Genomic DNA, 15,373 nt, shown 5'->3' on the forward strand with positions numbered 1-15,373 from the left:
GGCTGTGTAAGAGTTATTTGATCAAGAAGGAGAGTGATGGAGTGCTGCATCAGATGACCTGGCCTCCACAATCACCTGACCTCAACCCAATTGAGATGGTTTGGGATGAGTTGGACAGCAGAGTGAAGGAAAAGCTGCCAATAAGTGCTGAAGATATGTGGGAACTGCTTCATCCTCCCTCATCATAAACGGCACCGACCGCCACTGATATGCACATACATTTATACTGACTCTACACACACTCACATACAAGCTGCAGCTATTCTGTTTATCTTATATCCTGTTGCTTACTCCTATACATACAGTATCTAGCTCCATCACGCCTGTATCCCTACACATTGTAAATAGGGTATTGGAGCTGACCCTGTATATAGTATGCTTACTTACTTAATTATTGTGTTCTTCATATTTCTCATGTGTTTTTTCTAGTATTACATTGTTATTGATTATTGCATTGTTGGGTTTTGAGTTTGCTAGAAAGGAATTTAACTGTACTTGTGCATGTGACATTAAAACTTGAAACTGAAAAAATACTAAAACAGCTCCAGTACTTACTCTTGAGATACTCAGGCGTTAGCGTCTCGCCCTCCAGTATGTGAGACGACAGGGCTTTATACACGTCTGAATGTTCCCCCAGGGGCAGGAAGTTCAATAGGTTCTGATCCACCAGGTCAGACTGAAACACACACACAGATGTCAACCTAAGTCATGTATGTCAACCTTGGTCATGTATGTCAACCGTCGTCACGCATGTCAACCGTCGTCACGCATGTCAACCGTCGCCACGCAATGTCAACCGTCGTCACGCATGTCAACCGTCGTCACGCATGTCAACCGTCGTCACGCATGTCAACCGTCGTCACGCATGTCAACCGTCGTCACGCATGTCATCCGTCGTCACGCATGTCAACCGTCGTCACGCATGTCAACCTTTAGTAATGCATAACAACAACCTTACATAGGCATTAAGTAATGTGTATGGACAGAATTAATACTCACAGGAAGATGTTCCAGTAAAGATGTAACACTCTCTGAGACATAGATTATGTTCCCATCAGTCATAATTGCTAGGAAGAAGCCGTCTAACGCCTAGCAGATACAAAACAGTCGTTAAAGCACCATCTACTTGCAATTTAGAGTATTACAAAGTAAACTATGTAGAAAAAATGGTACCATTGCGGTTAACTTTAAACTTGAATAGTCCTTGGTGTGTTAAACCAATCAACAATGACATCCAAAAAACGAAGGGTGGTTTGCATACAAGCATTTATACAAATATTCCTTAGTTTTTTTTTACCTATACAGTGGACCTGTTTTAACCCACACACTTTTTTCTCTTGCTTACACAGCAGACAAGGGAAAAAATTCACACAGACGTTTCATTGTCAACCTTCTTCGGTAAACTATGAACAAAAACATGTTCAGAATGTTGCTACTGCTACTGACATCCTTTTTGACTGACATACTTTATTTGTACACTGAACAAAAATATAAAATGCAACATGTAGTGTTGGTCCCATGTTTCATGAGCTGAAATAAAAGATCCTAGAAATGTTCCATACGCACAAAAAGCTTATTTCTCTCAAATTTGGTGCACAAATTTGTTTACATCCCTGTTAGTGAGCATATCTCCTTTGCCAAGATAATCCATCCACCTGACAGGTGTGGCATATCAAAGTAGCTGATTAAACAGCATGATCATTACACAGGTGCACCTTGTACTGGGAACAATAAAAGGCCACTTTAAAAATGTACAGTTTTGTCACACAATTCCACAGATGTTTCAAGTTGAGGGAGCGAGCAATTGGCATGCTGACTGCAGGAATGTCCACCAGAGTAGTTGCCAGAGAATGTAATGTTCATATCTCTACCATAAGCCGCCTCCAACGTTGTTTTAGAGAATTTGGCAGTACATCCAACCGGCCTCACAACCGCAGACCATGTGTATGGTGTCGTGTGGGCGAGTGGTTTGCTGATGTCAACAATGTGAACAGAGTGCCCCATGGTGGAGGTGGGGTTATGGTAAGGACAGGCATAAGCTAGGGACAACAAACACAATTGCATTTTATCAATGGCAATTTGAATGCACAGAGATACCGTGACGAGATTCTGGAGGCCCATTGTTGTGCCATTCATCTGCCGCCATCACCTCATGTTTCAGCATGATAATGCACAGCCCCATGTCACAAGGATCTGTACACAATTCCTGGAAGCTGAAAATGTCCCAGTTCTTCCATGGCCTGCATTCTCGCCAGATATGTCACCCATTGAGCGTGTGTGGGATGATCTAGATCGACGTGTACGACAGCGTGTTCCAGTTCCCGCCAATATCCAGTAACTTCGCACCGCCATTGAAGAGGAGTGGGACAACATTCCACAGGCCACAATCAACAGCCTGATTAACTCTATGCGAAGGAGATGTCATGCTGCATGAGGAAAATGGTGGTCACACCAGATACTGACTGGTTTTCTGATCCACGCCCCTACCTTTTTTAAGGGATGCATATCTGTATTCCCAGTCATGTGAAATCCATAGATTAGGGCCTAATGATTTATTTCAATGAACTGATTTCCTTATATGAACTGTAAATCAATATAATCTTTACAATTGTTGCGTTTATATTTTTGTTCAGTATAGATCCTACTTAGTGAAAGGATGTGCAAACTACTGCACTTTGAGTGTGTTGACTGCCACTCTCACCTCCAGCATCAGCTGTGTGAACTCTTCATTACTAAGAAAAGGAGGTTTCCAGTCCTGTCGGATCTCGCTCGACTCCGACTGCGCAGCGATTTCTGACAGAGAGAGACACAGATTGAGTAATTCACATCAGTGATTCCCCTGACAGTTTGGTTAATACTAGGGGTTGGAACCGGTTCAGGGAACAGAACCGAAAACTGAACAAAAATGTTTTCCGAAGAACAGAACCAGAACCGAGAACGAAAGTGATGTATCCATGTTCTGCACGTTTCATCACAATATTGTTTTGCACGTTCGTTTTAGAACAGATGCCCAGATGAGCATTCTACCCTATGCAGTCTTAACAGGTGGGGTTGACGATCTCGTCTAAAGTGCATTACCGTGCAGATGGCATTTCAAAAGGAGGCAAATAATTAGTAGGACATTTTTTGTCATCATTGTAATGTCGCTAGATTGACTTTAGATGTAGCATAACTTTAGCTAGCTAGCTACGATTGAGGGGAGAGCACCGACATTTTAGCCAGCTTAAAGTTAGCATTGCTAGCTACTTCTGACCAACTTTGCAGGCTCATGCCAACATTGCCATTTCTCTAAAGTAAACTTGACAACATCATAATGCCAATGTTGTTTTCTACAAATTATTTGTCTACTTTAGCAAAGTCATCGTATTTCCAGGCCACTATAGTGTAATTTTCACGAAACAGTCATTAGCCCCCGTTCAGGAAGACTGAGCATTAACCATCAGTAGGATATCAATATGCTGCGGCATCTGTAGAACCTTGATAACAATGGCAATGACGCGACCGAGTGACCGAGGTGCAACCCATGAATACTGTTCCGGAACAGAACCATTATTTTAAAAGCATGGGAACTGTTCTCCAGTCCTACGCAAAACACAACAAAGCGCCCATGCAAAGAAACTTATTCTAGTGTCTGTCTGCCTACCAGCTGAAAATCTTTGCCAGTGTGCGGCCCCTCCCCCTCCTTCCAAAGCATGCATAGTCTACTGTAGTTACGGACGTTACAGGCGTGATTTAGAAATTAGGGAGAGAGATTGTTAATTACAGAACAACGGATTCACTTTTTTTCCATGCGATTTAATGATACTATAGTTACAGCATCATGTTTCACATTGGATTTATTAACTACAAAAAAGTAACATTTTAATTTTAATTCTGGTGCTTCTCTGCACACACAAGTTTGCTAGCTCAGGTCTGGCTCTTGAAAACTCCAAGCGGCACTATGAGTAATGTAATGGAACTGAGAGTCATGATCAAGGGCTAGCTCTGGTCCACCGTCAGTTAAGCCAACTCTCTGAAGTTCAAAGACATTCAAAGTTCCTTCATAGAAGCCGCTCCTCCGTAGGTATAATTATGTGGACTTAATTCAGATATTATATGTCATAATTACAAGATGCCCAGCGCTTCATGCCCAGCGCTCTCCTCACCTACCAAATTTCAGTCGCATGTTGCACACTACACTTGTCTGTCCAATGTATGCACATTGCTTGCCCGCTCCATAGCAAGCTGCTCTATCCATTTGTGAAGTGATTTATTGTCAAACTAAATGTTTAAAAAAAAAAAAAAAAAAATACGGAGGTTTTGGAACGATATAAACAGTTTGTATTTTGGTGTTCGAACAGGTTCAGATCTTTATTTTGCTGGTCGGAACAGTGGAATGGATTTTTTTTTAATTAAGATTCTGTTCAGAACAAAACTAATGGAAAATAATTTTGGTTCACTGGTTAAAGCACTGAAATGTTCCTATTTTTCCAGACATGTTGATGTCCAAGGGCTAGAAGGAGGAGAGGTCCTTACCTTTATGTTTGCGCAGGAAATCGATGCTCTTCTGTAAGATGGTAGACTTGTCCATCTTCCGAGTGTTGCCTGGCAACATGGTAGCCAGCTCCTTGATGAGGACATTGAACTGGTCTCTGCGCTTCTTCTCAGACTTGTTACGGGATACTCTGGAGGGTTGGACATGAGAAAGATAAGAATACACATACTAAGATGCTAACAAAAACAACACAGTGATCAAACTAAGTCTTTGTTCAGAGTTCCCTTTAAAGGAATGCTTGAGCTTATTAAGACCTCACCGTTTGGCTTTGTCCTTTTCATCTTCTTCCATTAATCCATCAAAGATACTGCTTGCGTCATCCCTGCAAAACAAACAACCAACCAACCAGTCAAACAAGATCCTCCAATCCTAAACCTCTACTCAATAAAGACCAGCCAATCACATACCACGGCCCCAAAACAATTTAAAATCCATTTATTTAAACTAACTTTACATTTACTTACACTTAAATAATGTCAGAGGAATAATATAACATTTATTCAATTACAGACCAGAACAAAAAAAAACTTGACAATGGCATTACAAAATAATTATTTTGGGCCAAATATAAGAGGTGCAGATATCATTGCCCAGACTGCTACCTCAGCCCAAGCAGTAGAGGGCAGTGCCAGGCTCAGTCTATATTTAGACAGAGACTTGTGCTCTGTGACTCAGCTGGTATCGAGGAACAATGGCCGGGGATGTGACTCATTTGCCTTGGAAGGGAGAACCTTTTGCTTACTCAGCTGACTAAGACTGATATCACTAATGTACGTCAAATTGTCATTATTAGGACCTTGACAAGCAGCATTGGCAATGTTCTGCCTGCAGTTAGAAAATAATCATAAGAACAGTGTATCAGCGTGGATGAGACCTATTGAAGCCTATGGCGCTGTGTGTGTGTGTACATGCAGTAAATGTTAATATGTACACCTCCAAGAAAATATTTAAAAGTGCTCGTCTGTCTGTCTACATGCATAGCATGCGTGGATATGCAGGTGCACTTTCCTCAGTTCCAGATGAGGGGTCACTGTGCTCCTCAGTCCTTCCACCAGTACCATAAAGGTTTATTGGCCAACCGGAGTCACTTCTGAGGTATATTGTCACTCCACACTTCCTCCCATTCAACAATCATTCATTAATCACTGATCAAGATTCCTTGTAGGGGGAAAATCATGCTAATACAAATGCGTGCTGATCTAAGCATGTGCCATTCTGTGGAATGAGGTACACTGGCACGCTTTCTGTATGTGTGTATCTGTCCCAATATTTGCCCTTATACGTTTTGATGCATGCTGTGTGAGTATGAGATTAATGTTTTGTGTGAGTGTGTGTGTGTTTTTAACACCAGAATTGCTACGATCAAATCAGCTTCAAATTACACTCACCAAAAATATTTTTAGATGAAGCCATTAACATCAACAATGTAGAAACCTGATGGTTTAATATCAAAACAACAAATGCAGCAATAAAGATACAGTAAAAACAAGCACACAGCCACTGACAGATAAGTACAGCCAGGCTCTGGCTTATCATTAACCCTAATGGTGTTTGCGCTCATATGAGAATGAATGGGACTCGGGAAGAAATGTGAACTGATATTTACATTCCAACTTGCTGAAGGCATCAGATCAATAACAAATTGCCTATAAAGAAGCCACATGAATAAATTAAACTCCACCCATAGTGCACTATTAAATTAGGCCACCTAAAGCTGGCAGTGTTTTATTGTGGTGCCATGTAAAATATGAGGATTGTGTATTTAAGTTGGTGTTAATAGTGTGTGGCCAGCTCCAACCTCTGCCTTACAGGAGGCGGAGCTACAGAGGACCGGAGGTCTATATGGGTGTGGCAGAAAAACACTATTCTCCTCTGAAACCAAGGGACAATGAGTAAGATGGATGCTCACAAAAATGACACTTACAAACACAACCACCGTCAAAATACTTGAGACAAACTAACGACAGACTTTTGACAAAAGGTATTTCTATAGCAGTTGTGCAGGTCTTTGTGTTTTCGATCCTCACAAATCCTTAACATTTATTTCTTTAAGTAGCAGCCAAAGATGGTCAAAGTGTGAATAAGTAAATTGAGTAAAATTTTTCTAACATTTACAGTGCCTCCAGAATGTATTCATACTGCCTGACTTACTCCACATTTTGTTGTGTTACAGCCTGAATTAAAAATGGATTAAACATTTTTCTCTCATCAATCTACACACAATACACCATAATGACAAAGTGAAAACAAGTTTTTACAATTTGTTGCCTATTTATTGAAAATGAAATACAGAAATATCTTATTTACATTCACATCCCCGATCAATACTTTGCAGAAGCACCTTTGCCAGTGATTTCAGCTGTGACTCTTTCTGGGTAAGACTCTAAGAGCTTTCCACACCTGGATTGTGCAACATTTGCTCATTATTCTTTTCAAAATTCTTCAAGCTCTGTCACATTGGTTGTTGGTCATTACTAGACAACCATTTTCAGGTCTTGCCATAGATGTTCAAGTAGATTTAAGTCAAAACTGTAACTCGACCACTCAGGAACATTCACTGTCTTCTTGGTAAGCAACTCCAGTGTAGATTTGGCCTTGTGTTTTAGGTTATTGTCCTGCTGAAAGGTGAATTAATCTCCCAGTGTCTGGTGGAAAGCAGACTGAACCAGGTTTTCCTCTAAGATTTTGCCTGTGCTTAGCTCCATTCCGTTTCTTTTTTTATGCTGAAAAACTCCCCAGTCCTTAATGACTACAAGCATACCCACCACTATGCTTGAAAATGTGGAGAGTGGTACTCAGTAATGCATTGTAATGGATTTGTCCCAAACTTAACAGTTTGTATTAAGGACAAAAAGTTAATAGCTTTGTCAGTATTTGCAGTATTACTTTAGTGTCTTATTGCAAACAGGATGCATATTTTGGATTTTTTAAAATTCTGTACAGGTGTCATGACCTCTCTCTCTCTCTCAAATTCCTGGTGGAGACTCTCTCCCCCTGGCCATGCAGAAAGAGAGACACAGAGAGAGAACAAAGGATTTCACATGGCAAACTCCTAAATCCCCAAAAATTTGAAACAAAATATCCACTTGTGAGAAGGTGGGAATTGTCTGTGGACACTTAAGGGACGGGTATGACGAGTGTGTTTCATTTGGTGACCTCAGAGAGGACAGGAAACACACATAACTCTATCTCTGAATGTGTACATTTCTCAATTATGGGGTTTGCATCAAATTCTTGTATAAAATTAATGAGTAAAGATGAAACTATTTGTGAAATTATGTAATGTGATGTTAAACCTTTAATGTGAGAGAATTGTATTCCCTTTAAAGTTTAACTAAGTCATTGGCCCGCCCCCGTGAGCACAGACATTATCTGGCATCATAGAACCTACTTTTCTATTGTTACGAATAAAAACCCCTCCTGAGGAAATCCTCTTCAGACCACAAAAACCTCAGTATAAGGTAAGGTTGTAATGGTTGCTGAATTCCTAACCATACCACGTGCAGCATTGGCTACACGGCTGGAAATGGTTAAACTCTGAGACTATCGATCCCTACAGACTAAGAGCAAATCTTAGATAATAATTACTAGTCTGCAGCTAGAAATTATGTCAACCTGGGATGCGAAGACCGACAACCGCCGAAACATCTATTCTATGAGAACATTTCTGAATGGTACTCTGAAGTATCCATTCTAACCACGATAGACTTTGATCTTCAGGGAAGCAGAGAGAAAGACGATGATGAACTGACTCTCCAACAGAAGAACTGACGATTCCAACAGAGATCACGACGACACACTGGGTGTAAATATATATATTGATTACAATTATTCCCGAATGAGTGAGTGTTCATGTGCAAAGGATTAGCATTTCAATTAATATAATTATAGTAGTACTGTGTGTAGTGAGCTCTCTGTTCTTTTGCGCCTGTTCTCAGTCCACACCCACTTCCCTTTGTCCACCAAGCCGTCATACCGGCTTAGCCCACTAGGGAACCTCCCAGGAGGTTTCCTGGGAGGTTTCCTTGTAACCATAACTGTTTGTTTATGCATTTCTGTGATTATTTAGTTAGTTAGTAAATAAATGATTAAGACAATTGGTGTATGGATGATTCATAGTAAAGGCTGGGTTCGTACAGATAACCAACAATGTACGACGTTTGCAATGAGACTAACGTTAGGTAAAGAATAATTCTATAATTAGTAGACAAAATAATCAGATATTAAATCTATAACTTTGTAATCGGAAGATTTTCCTTGGTGCCCCGACTTCCTAGTTAATTACATTTACATGATTAGTTTAATCACAGAAATTACAGAGAATTGATTTGATAAAATAACAGTTCACTTTTAATGATGCCAAAGACACGACACAGGCTTCCTTCTTTTCACTCTGTCAATTAGGTTAGTACAGCCATTAAACTCTGTAACTGTTTTAAAGTCCCCTTTGGCCTCATGGTGAAATCTCTGAGCGGTTTCCTTCCTCTCCTGCAGCTGAGTTAGGAAGGGCGGCTGTATCTTTGTAGCGACTGGGTATATTGATAACCATCCAAAGTGTATTTCGACTGGGTATATTGATAACCATCCAAAGTGTATTTAATAACTTCACCATGCTCAAACGGACATTCAATGTCAGTCAAAGTGACATTCAATGTTTTTTTAACCCATCTACCAATAGGTGCCCTTCTTGCAAGGCATTGGAAAACCTCCCTGGTCTTTGTGGTTGAATCTGTGAAATTCAGTGCTCGACTGAGGGACCTTACAGGTGTGCGTTACAGAGATGAGGTAGTCATTCAAAAATCTATTATTGCACACAGATTGAGCCCAAGAAATTTTTACTCCTGAACGTATTTAGATTTGCCATAACAAAGGGGTTGAATACTTATTTTATACGCATTTCAGCTTGTCATTTTTTATTAACAAATATAAACATTTCAAAAGTCAGTTCCACTTTGACATTATGGGCTTATTGTTAGTAGGCCAGTGACAAAAACATCTAAATGTTTTAAATTCAGGCTGTAACACAACAAAGTAAAGGGATGTGAATATTTTCTGAAGGCACTGTATTTAACAAGGCAAGTCCATTAAGAACTATTTCTTATTAACAATGACAACCTGGCAAGGTATAGTATATCCCTGCATGGTGGGAGAGTATACCAGGGTTGGGGTCAATTTGGAATATCTGAATTTAATTAATTTCAAACAATGAATTTGAATTGGACACATCTCATAGGAAGCGGAATTTGAAATGAATTTTCATTTAAGGAAGTATCATTTTAATTCAAAGCAATTCAAATCAATTCAACTGAGACGTGAAACATGAAAGTCTCATTCATTCGAAAAAAATATTTTATCAAAAGGATATGCCTCTTAATAATGCAAAGAATACTCAGAGTCGATATTCACGTAATAATAAGGAATTCCCCTCAACCACAACTTCACGAAAACAAACATTCCTTGCCAATGACCCCAATGTAAAAGAGCCAACTTCATCATACATTTTTAGTTATACAGAAATAACAAAGCATGACGAAAAGCTGCTGTGTTGTTCAATGTAGATGTTACCAGATAAAAAATCCCAACCCTCCGGTTTGCAATGCTCCCACGTAGGGAAATAGAGCCTGCGAGAAGAGCCCTGTGGGTTCTGGCTTTTCAGCGTGGGAGAGTGGGACATGTGGGGAAGCCGGTGTCCAAGTAGGCTAAACGTAGTGTGTGGAAAACATCACAGGTAAGACTTGTATCTTGTTTAGTATAGTTTGTAACTCCACTCACTACTTCATTTTTTTTACCCTTATTTTACCAGGCAAGTTGACTGAGAACACATTCTCATTTACAGCAACATCATTTTCCTGATATCTAAAAACATTAAGTCGAATTATGAATTATTATAGACAACCCACATGACAGTAGAGGGGGAGTTCAGTGGTGCCCAACAGAGAGGCCCCTCCCTTGCATAAGACGGCACACACACACACACACACACACACACACACACACACACACACACACACACACACACACACACACACACACACACACACACACACACACACACACACACACACACACACACACACACACCTGTCTCTTATACACATCTAGATGTGTATAAGAGACAGCACACACACACACACACACACACACAGCCACAGAGTCCACCCACACACAGGTCAGTCACACACACCTAAAGGTCCACCAAATGTTGCTTGAAATCACCATGGGGACTCTGTGCAGCCAAGGTGAAGTACAGATGAAGATAAAAACATTTTTTTTAAATACTCCTCGGTTAAGGATTTTTAACCACAGGTGATTTCAGAGACAGCGTCTAGGTTACCAGTTTTATGAGCAGGTAAGGTAGGATATTTATTTCTCTCAGGTGTAGGATGAGATTGGTGGACTGACTCACCCGCCTATGCTGGAAGTCATCTTGTAGCCTGTTCAGGGTCGCAGTGGTAGAGAGGGGCCTTTTAATCGTGAGGTAGACATTTGTAAATTAACCTGTCAGATAAAGCGAGATTAGCAGTGAAATTACAGTACATGGCCTGAAACAAAACAATAGTCCACAGCCTCCATCCCTGAAGGGCAGCAGCACCCAGCCCAACCTTACCTCCTGTCTAGCCGACTCTGTGGGAGGATGAGGAGTGTGGTGTAGGATGAAGGTCCACTCTGTGAGGAGACACTGTGGTGATGGCAGAGGTCTGTGTGCCCACTAGGGGAGAGGGGTTGTTACGAGAGTCACGGAGAGGATCCTGTGTCAAAGGCCAGCGGTTGTCAACGGGTCCTTGCTGAGCTGAGCTTTCCGCCGGGTTCGGTTGTGGACGTACCTCATGACAGCTACATCGGATGCTCTAACTGGTTACAAAACAGAAGACATTACATTAGTAAACCTTTGGAGTTTTCTATTCCACCTAGCATATCAGTGGCGCTATAGTTCTCATGTGCCTAGGAGTGGGAAGGGTTTAGCGGTCAATTTGGGACTGGCTGTAAATCACACTGGTTAGTACAGAGCAGAGGTAAGCACTTACCGATCACATGGTTCGTCTGGAGTCGCTACAGCACTGGACTAGAAGATACCTTTTCCTTCTCAGATCTAAAATAAGAAAAGGCACATGACATTATACCCTGAAACATACACAAACACACAACATTATACCCTGAAAACAGACACACAAATAACCTCACATACAGACGCACATATAACCTTATACCCTTGGAGATGACACATGATGATGGAACAGCTGATTCAAAGAGACAGATGGGTCACAACAGCCACAGCCTCATGTACGCAACCAAAAACTGATAAAATCCTTGTTTAGACACCGGCCCTAGTCTTTAAACTGGTTAGCGGTCCTAATGATACCTACTTCTGCCAATGCAAGGACGTCTACAGTAGAGCTTGACTAACCAATAGAAAAATCACCAATGGTGAGCATTCCTAAAATGACCAGTATCATGATTCATCCCATTCTGACCCAACAGACTGCAATACCTGGATAGAACAAACCAGCAGAGTTGGTGTTTGACACATTTTTTAACTACGAACACATTTTAGGATGGAAAGAGCGAAACAGAGACATTGGGGCGTGGTGGTTGTGGCTGAGTGTCTAGGTGAATGAGGGGAGTGCCTGATAGAAGGGGGGGCAGGCCAGTGTCACAGGCCATTGACTTTCAGCTATGCCCATTTTGCTGCTCTCTGCATGTGACAGATACATTTGACCTACACAGGCAGAATGACACACAGGCTCTCACACACACACAAACACATCACATAACACACAGAGAATAAGGTCTCTGTCCATAACATAAGGTTACAGGTTTAATGAACTCTCAACGTGACCATGTATGTAAGCAGCAGCAAGTTTCTATCCACATTATGTAGCCTTGCAACAAGGGCGCAGTGACACAGCTGGTGATGTCGTTAAATATAAATTACATTTGTCAAAACGATAAAATAACGTGCACAGAATTTGAAAGATATGGTCATTCTCCAGTGGGAAAAAATATAGAAAAAATGTCAAATGTAAGTGTTCACGTACAGTAGTATAAGCGAGGGATGGCAACAGTTTATCGAAAATCCAAACGGTATTCGATCACTTGTTGTGTGTTAATTTGAGAGAAATAATATTTGGCTTATTTTAACAATGAAAAAGCTGTCTAAATTAAATTATCCATGTGACATTGTTACATACAAGGATATACCATGCCATTTGAAATTCTTAACTTAATAAAACATCAAACTTTTGAATGCAGTTTTTATGATGGTGCGTTGAGCTACTGCTGCACATTTAGCCCACCAGGCAGCCCTGACAATGTTAAGCTATTTTCCCCTCTTCAATTAACGATTACAGGCATGCACCTAACGGCGGTTCCACAAGACCTGACACAGATAAATGCAAAATACCCAGCAGAAAACATTCTTCAAACAGAATCTGTTCAAATCAAATGTATTTGTCACGTACACAATTTACAGCAGGTTTAAAAGGTGCAGTGAAATTCTTACAGCTTTATCACGGCAAACATCAGACTTCTCTTTCATGATCTACTCAAAGTATATTTAGAACTTTTTAGTCAATTTTTTTTTTTTTTTTTTTTTAAACACAAAAGACCGTCATATGAAAAATATTGTGATATGATATTTTGGCCATATCGCCCAGCTCTAGTTACTTAGGATTGCATATTTACAGGTAGTGTGAATAGTATACAAGGCCAGGCACCACACCCTAATAGGTATTTCTTCCTCTTTATATAGGCCTATATCAAAAGTAACCTTTACCTGTTGAATATAGATACATATAATGTAACAAGATATGCAAATGAGACATACACTATCGTTCAAAAGTTTGGGGTGGTCACTTAGAAATGTCCTTGTTTTGAAAGAAAAGCACATTTTTTAAATAACATCAAATTGATCAGAAATACAGTGTAGACATTGTTAATGCTGTAAATGACTATTGTAGCTGGAAACGGCTGACTTTTTATGGAATATCTACATAGGTGTACAGAGGCCCATTATCAGCAACCATCACTCCTGTGTTCTAATGGCATGTTGTGTTAGCTAATCTAAGTTTATCATTTTAAAAGGATAATTGATCATTCGAAAACCCTTCTGCAATTATGTTAGTTAGCACAGCTGAAAACTGTTCTCCTGATTAAAGTATATATCAACGACGCCGCTCTTGCTGCGGGTGATTCCCTGATCCACCTCTACGCAGACAAGACCATTCTGCATACATCTGGCCCTTCTTTGGACACTGTGTTAACTAGAGGTCGACCGATTAATCGGAATGGCCGATTAATTAGGGCCGATTTCAAGTTTTCATAACAATCGGAAATCGCTATTTTTGGACACAGTTTTTTTTTTTACACCTTTATTTAACTAGGCAAGTCAGTTAAGAACACATTCTTATTTTCAATGACGGCATAGGAACGGTGGGTTAATGGCGAAGAAGTCGGGGGCGAGAGCCCGCCTCTACCCCCTCTGCCAGACCAACAACGCGAAGATTATTACGTCTGGAACGGCCCTCCAGGTCGACCACTTTCACAGAGAGCCTCTGCACCCCACCCTGCAGTGACGAGCACAGCTTCTCTAACTCGTCGATCCTACCAGCGTTGAATTCAGAAGCCCTCTCAAGGTCCACAATACTCTGGCCCTGCGACGCGACCGTTCGAATGGTGCCTCGATTTTGGTGTCCAGTTCAGCAATAGTAGCCTTAAGATCCTCAGCTAAAGCAACAGGTAGTTCTCCCAACGCCGCGGTAAGTTCTGGAAGTGTCACGTTTTTGCCTGTGCCTTCCGCCATGTCTGTCTCGTTGTTTGTGAGGAGTAGGCTCCGATAAGGATTTATTGTCCTTTGGTCGCTTATTACTCGGCATTTTTACACAGAAAGTTACAATGTTGTATTAGAAAGAAACGTTTGTTGTAAAAAGTGTCATAAAGTAGGTTAAGTTAGATTATTTCGCAAAAAAGTTGCAGGAGCCTCTCACACACAGCCGTTCACTCCAACATGCTAGCTCCGCCCCAATTTTACGTAATTATGACATAACATTGAAGGTTGTGCAATGTAACAGGATATTTAGACTTATGGATGCCACCCGTTAGAATAAATACGGAACAGTTCCGTATTTCACTGAAAGAATAAACGTTTTGTTTTTGAGATGATAGTTTCCGGATTCGACCATATTAATGACCTAAGGCTCGTATTCTTGTGTGTTATTATGTTATAATTAAGTATATGATTGATAGAGCAGTCTGACTGAGCGATGGTAGGCACCAGCAGGCTCGTAAGATTTCATTCAAACAGCACTTTCGTGCGTTTTGCCAGCAGCTCTTCGCAATGCTTCAAGCATTGCGCTGTTTATGACTTCAAGCCTATCAACTCCCGAGATTAGGCTGCTGGTGTAACCGATGTGAAATGGCTAGCTAGTTAGCGCGGGTTCGCGCTAATAGCGTTTTAAACGTCACTCGCTCTGAGACTTGGAGTAGTTGTTCCCCTTGCTCTGCATGGTAACGCTGCTTCGAGGGTGGCTGTTGTCGATGTGTTCCTGGTTCGAGCCCAGGTAGGAGTGAGGAGAGGGACAGTTGCTATACTGTTCACCTGGCAATACTAAAGTTCCTAAAGAACATCCAATAGTCAAAGGTATATGAAATACAATCATAGAGAGAGAAATAGTCCTATAATTCCTATAATAGTTACAACCTAAAACTTCTTACCTGGGAATATTGAAGACTCATGTTAAAAGGAACCACCAGCTTTCATATGTTCTCATGTTCTGAGCAAGGAACTTAAACTGAGCTTTCTTACGTGCACATATTGCACTTTTACTTTCTTCTCCAACACTT

The 15,373-nt window shown here is 40.8% G+C and overlaps 1 protein-coding gene across 3 annotated transcripts in view; it reads right to left on the reverse strand.

Annotated features, from left to right (window-relative positions):
* Positions 1-15,373, reverse strand: part of LOC111972321 (circadian locomoter output cycles protein kaput) — a 70,088-nt gene that overhangs the window by 16,655 nt on the left and 38,060 nt on the right. For all 3 annotated transcript variants that reach the window (XM_070446193.1, XM_023999318.2, XM_023999319.2), the window contains 8 exons: positions 11,560-11,624; positions 11,142-11,386; positions 10,941-11,032; positions 4,794-4,856; positions 4,516-4,664; positions 2,702-2,793; positions 1,000-1,089; positions 556-676 (listed from right to left, as the gene is read on the reverse strand). In XM_070446193.1, the coding sequence (XP_070302294.1) occupies positions 556-676; positions 1,000-1,089; positions 2,702-2,793; positions 4,516-4,664; positions 4,794-4,856; positions 10,941-10,960 (535 nt within the window). In that variant the 5' untranslated portion in view covers positions 10,961-11,032; positions 11,142-11,386; positions 11,560-11,624. The remainder of the gene's footprint in view (positions 1-555; positions 677-999; positions 1,090-2,701; positions 2,794-4,515; positions 4,665-4,793; positions 4,857-10,940; positions 11,033-11,141; positions 11,387-11,559; positions 11,625-15,373) is intronic.

The sequence above is a fragment of the Salvelinus sp. IW2-2015 genome, linkage group LG13, assembly GCF_002910315.2.
Source record: "Salvelinus sp. IW2-2015 linkage group LG13, ASM291031v2, whole genome shotgun sequence".
NCBI lineage: Eukaryota > Metazoa > Chordata > Actinopteri > Salmoniformes > Salmonidae > Salvelinus > Salvelinus sp. IW2-2015.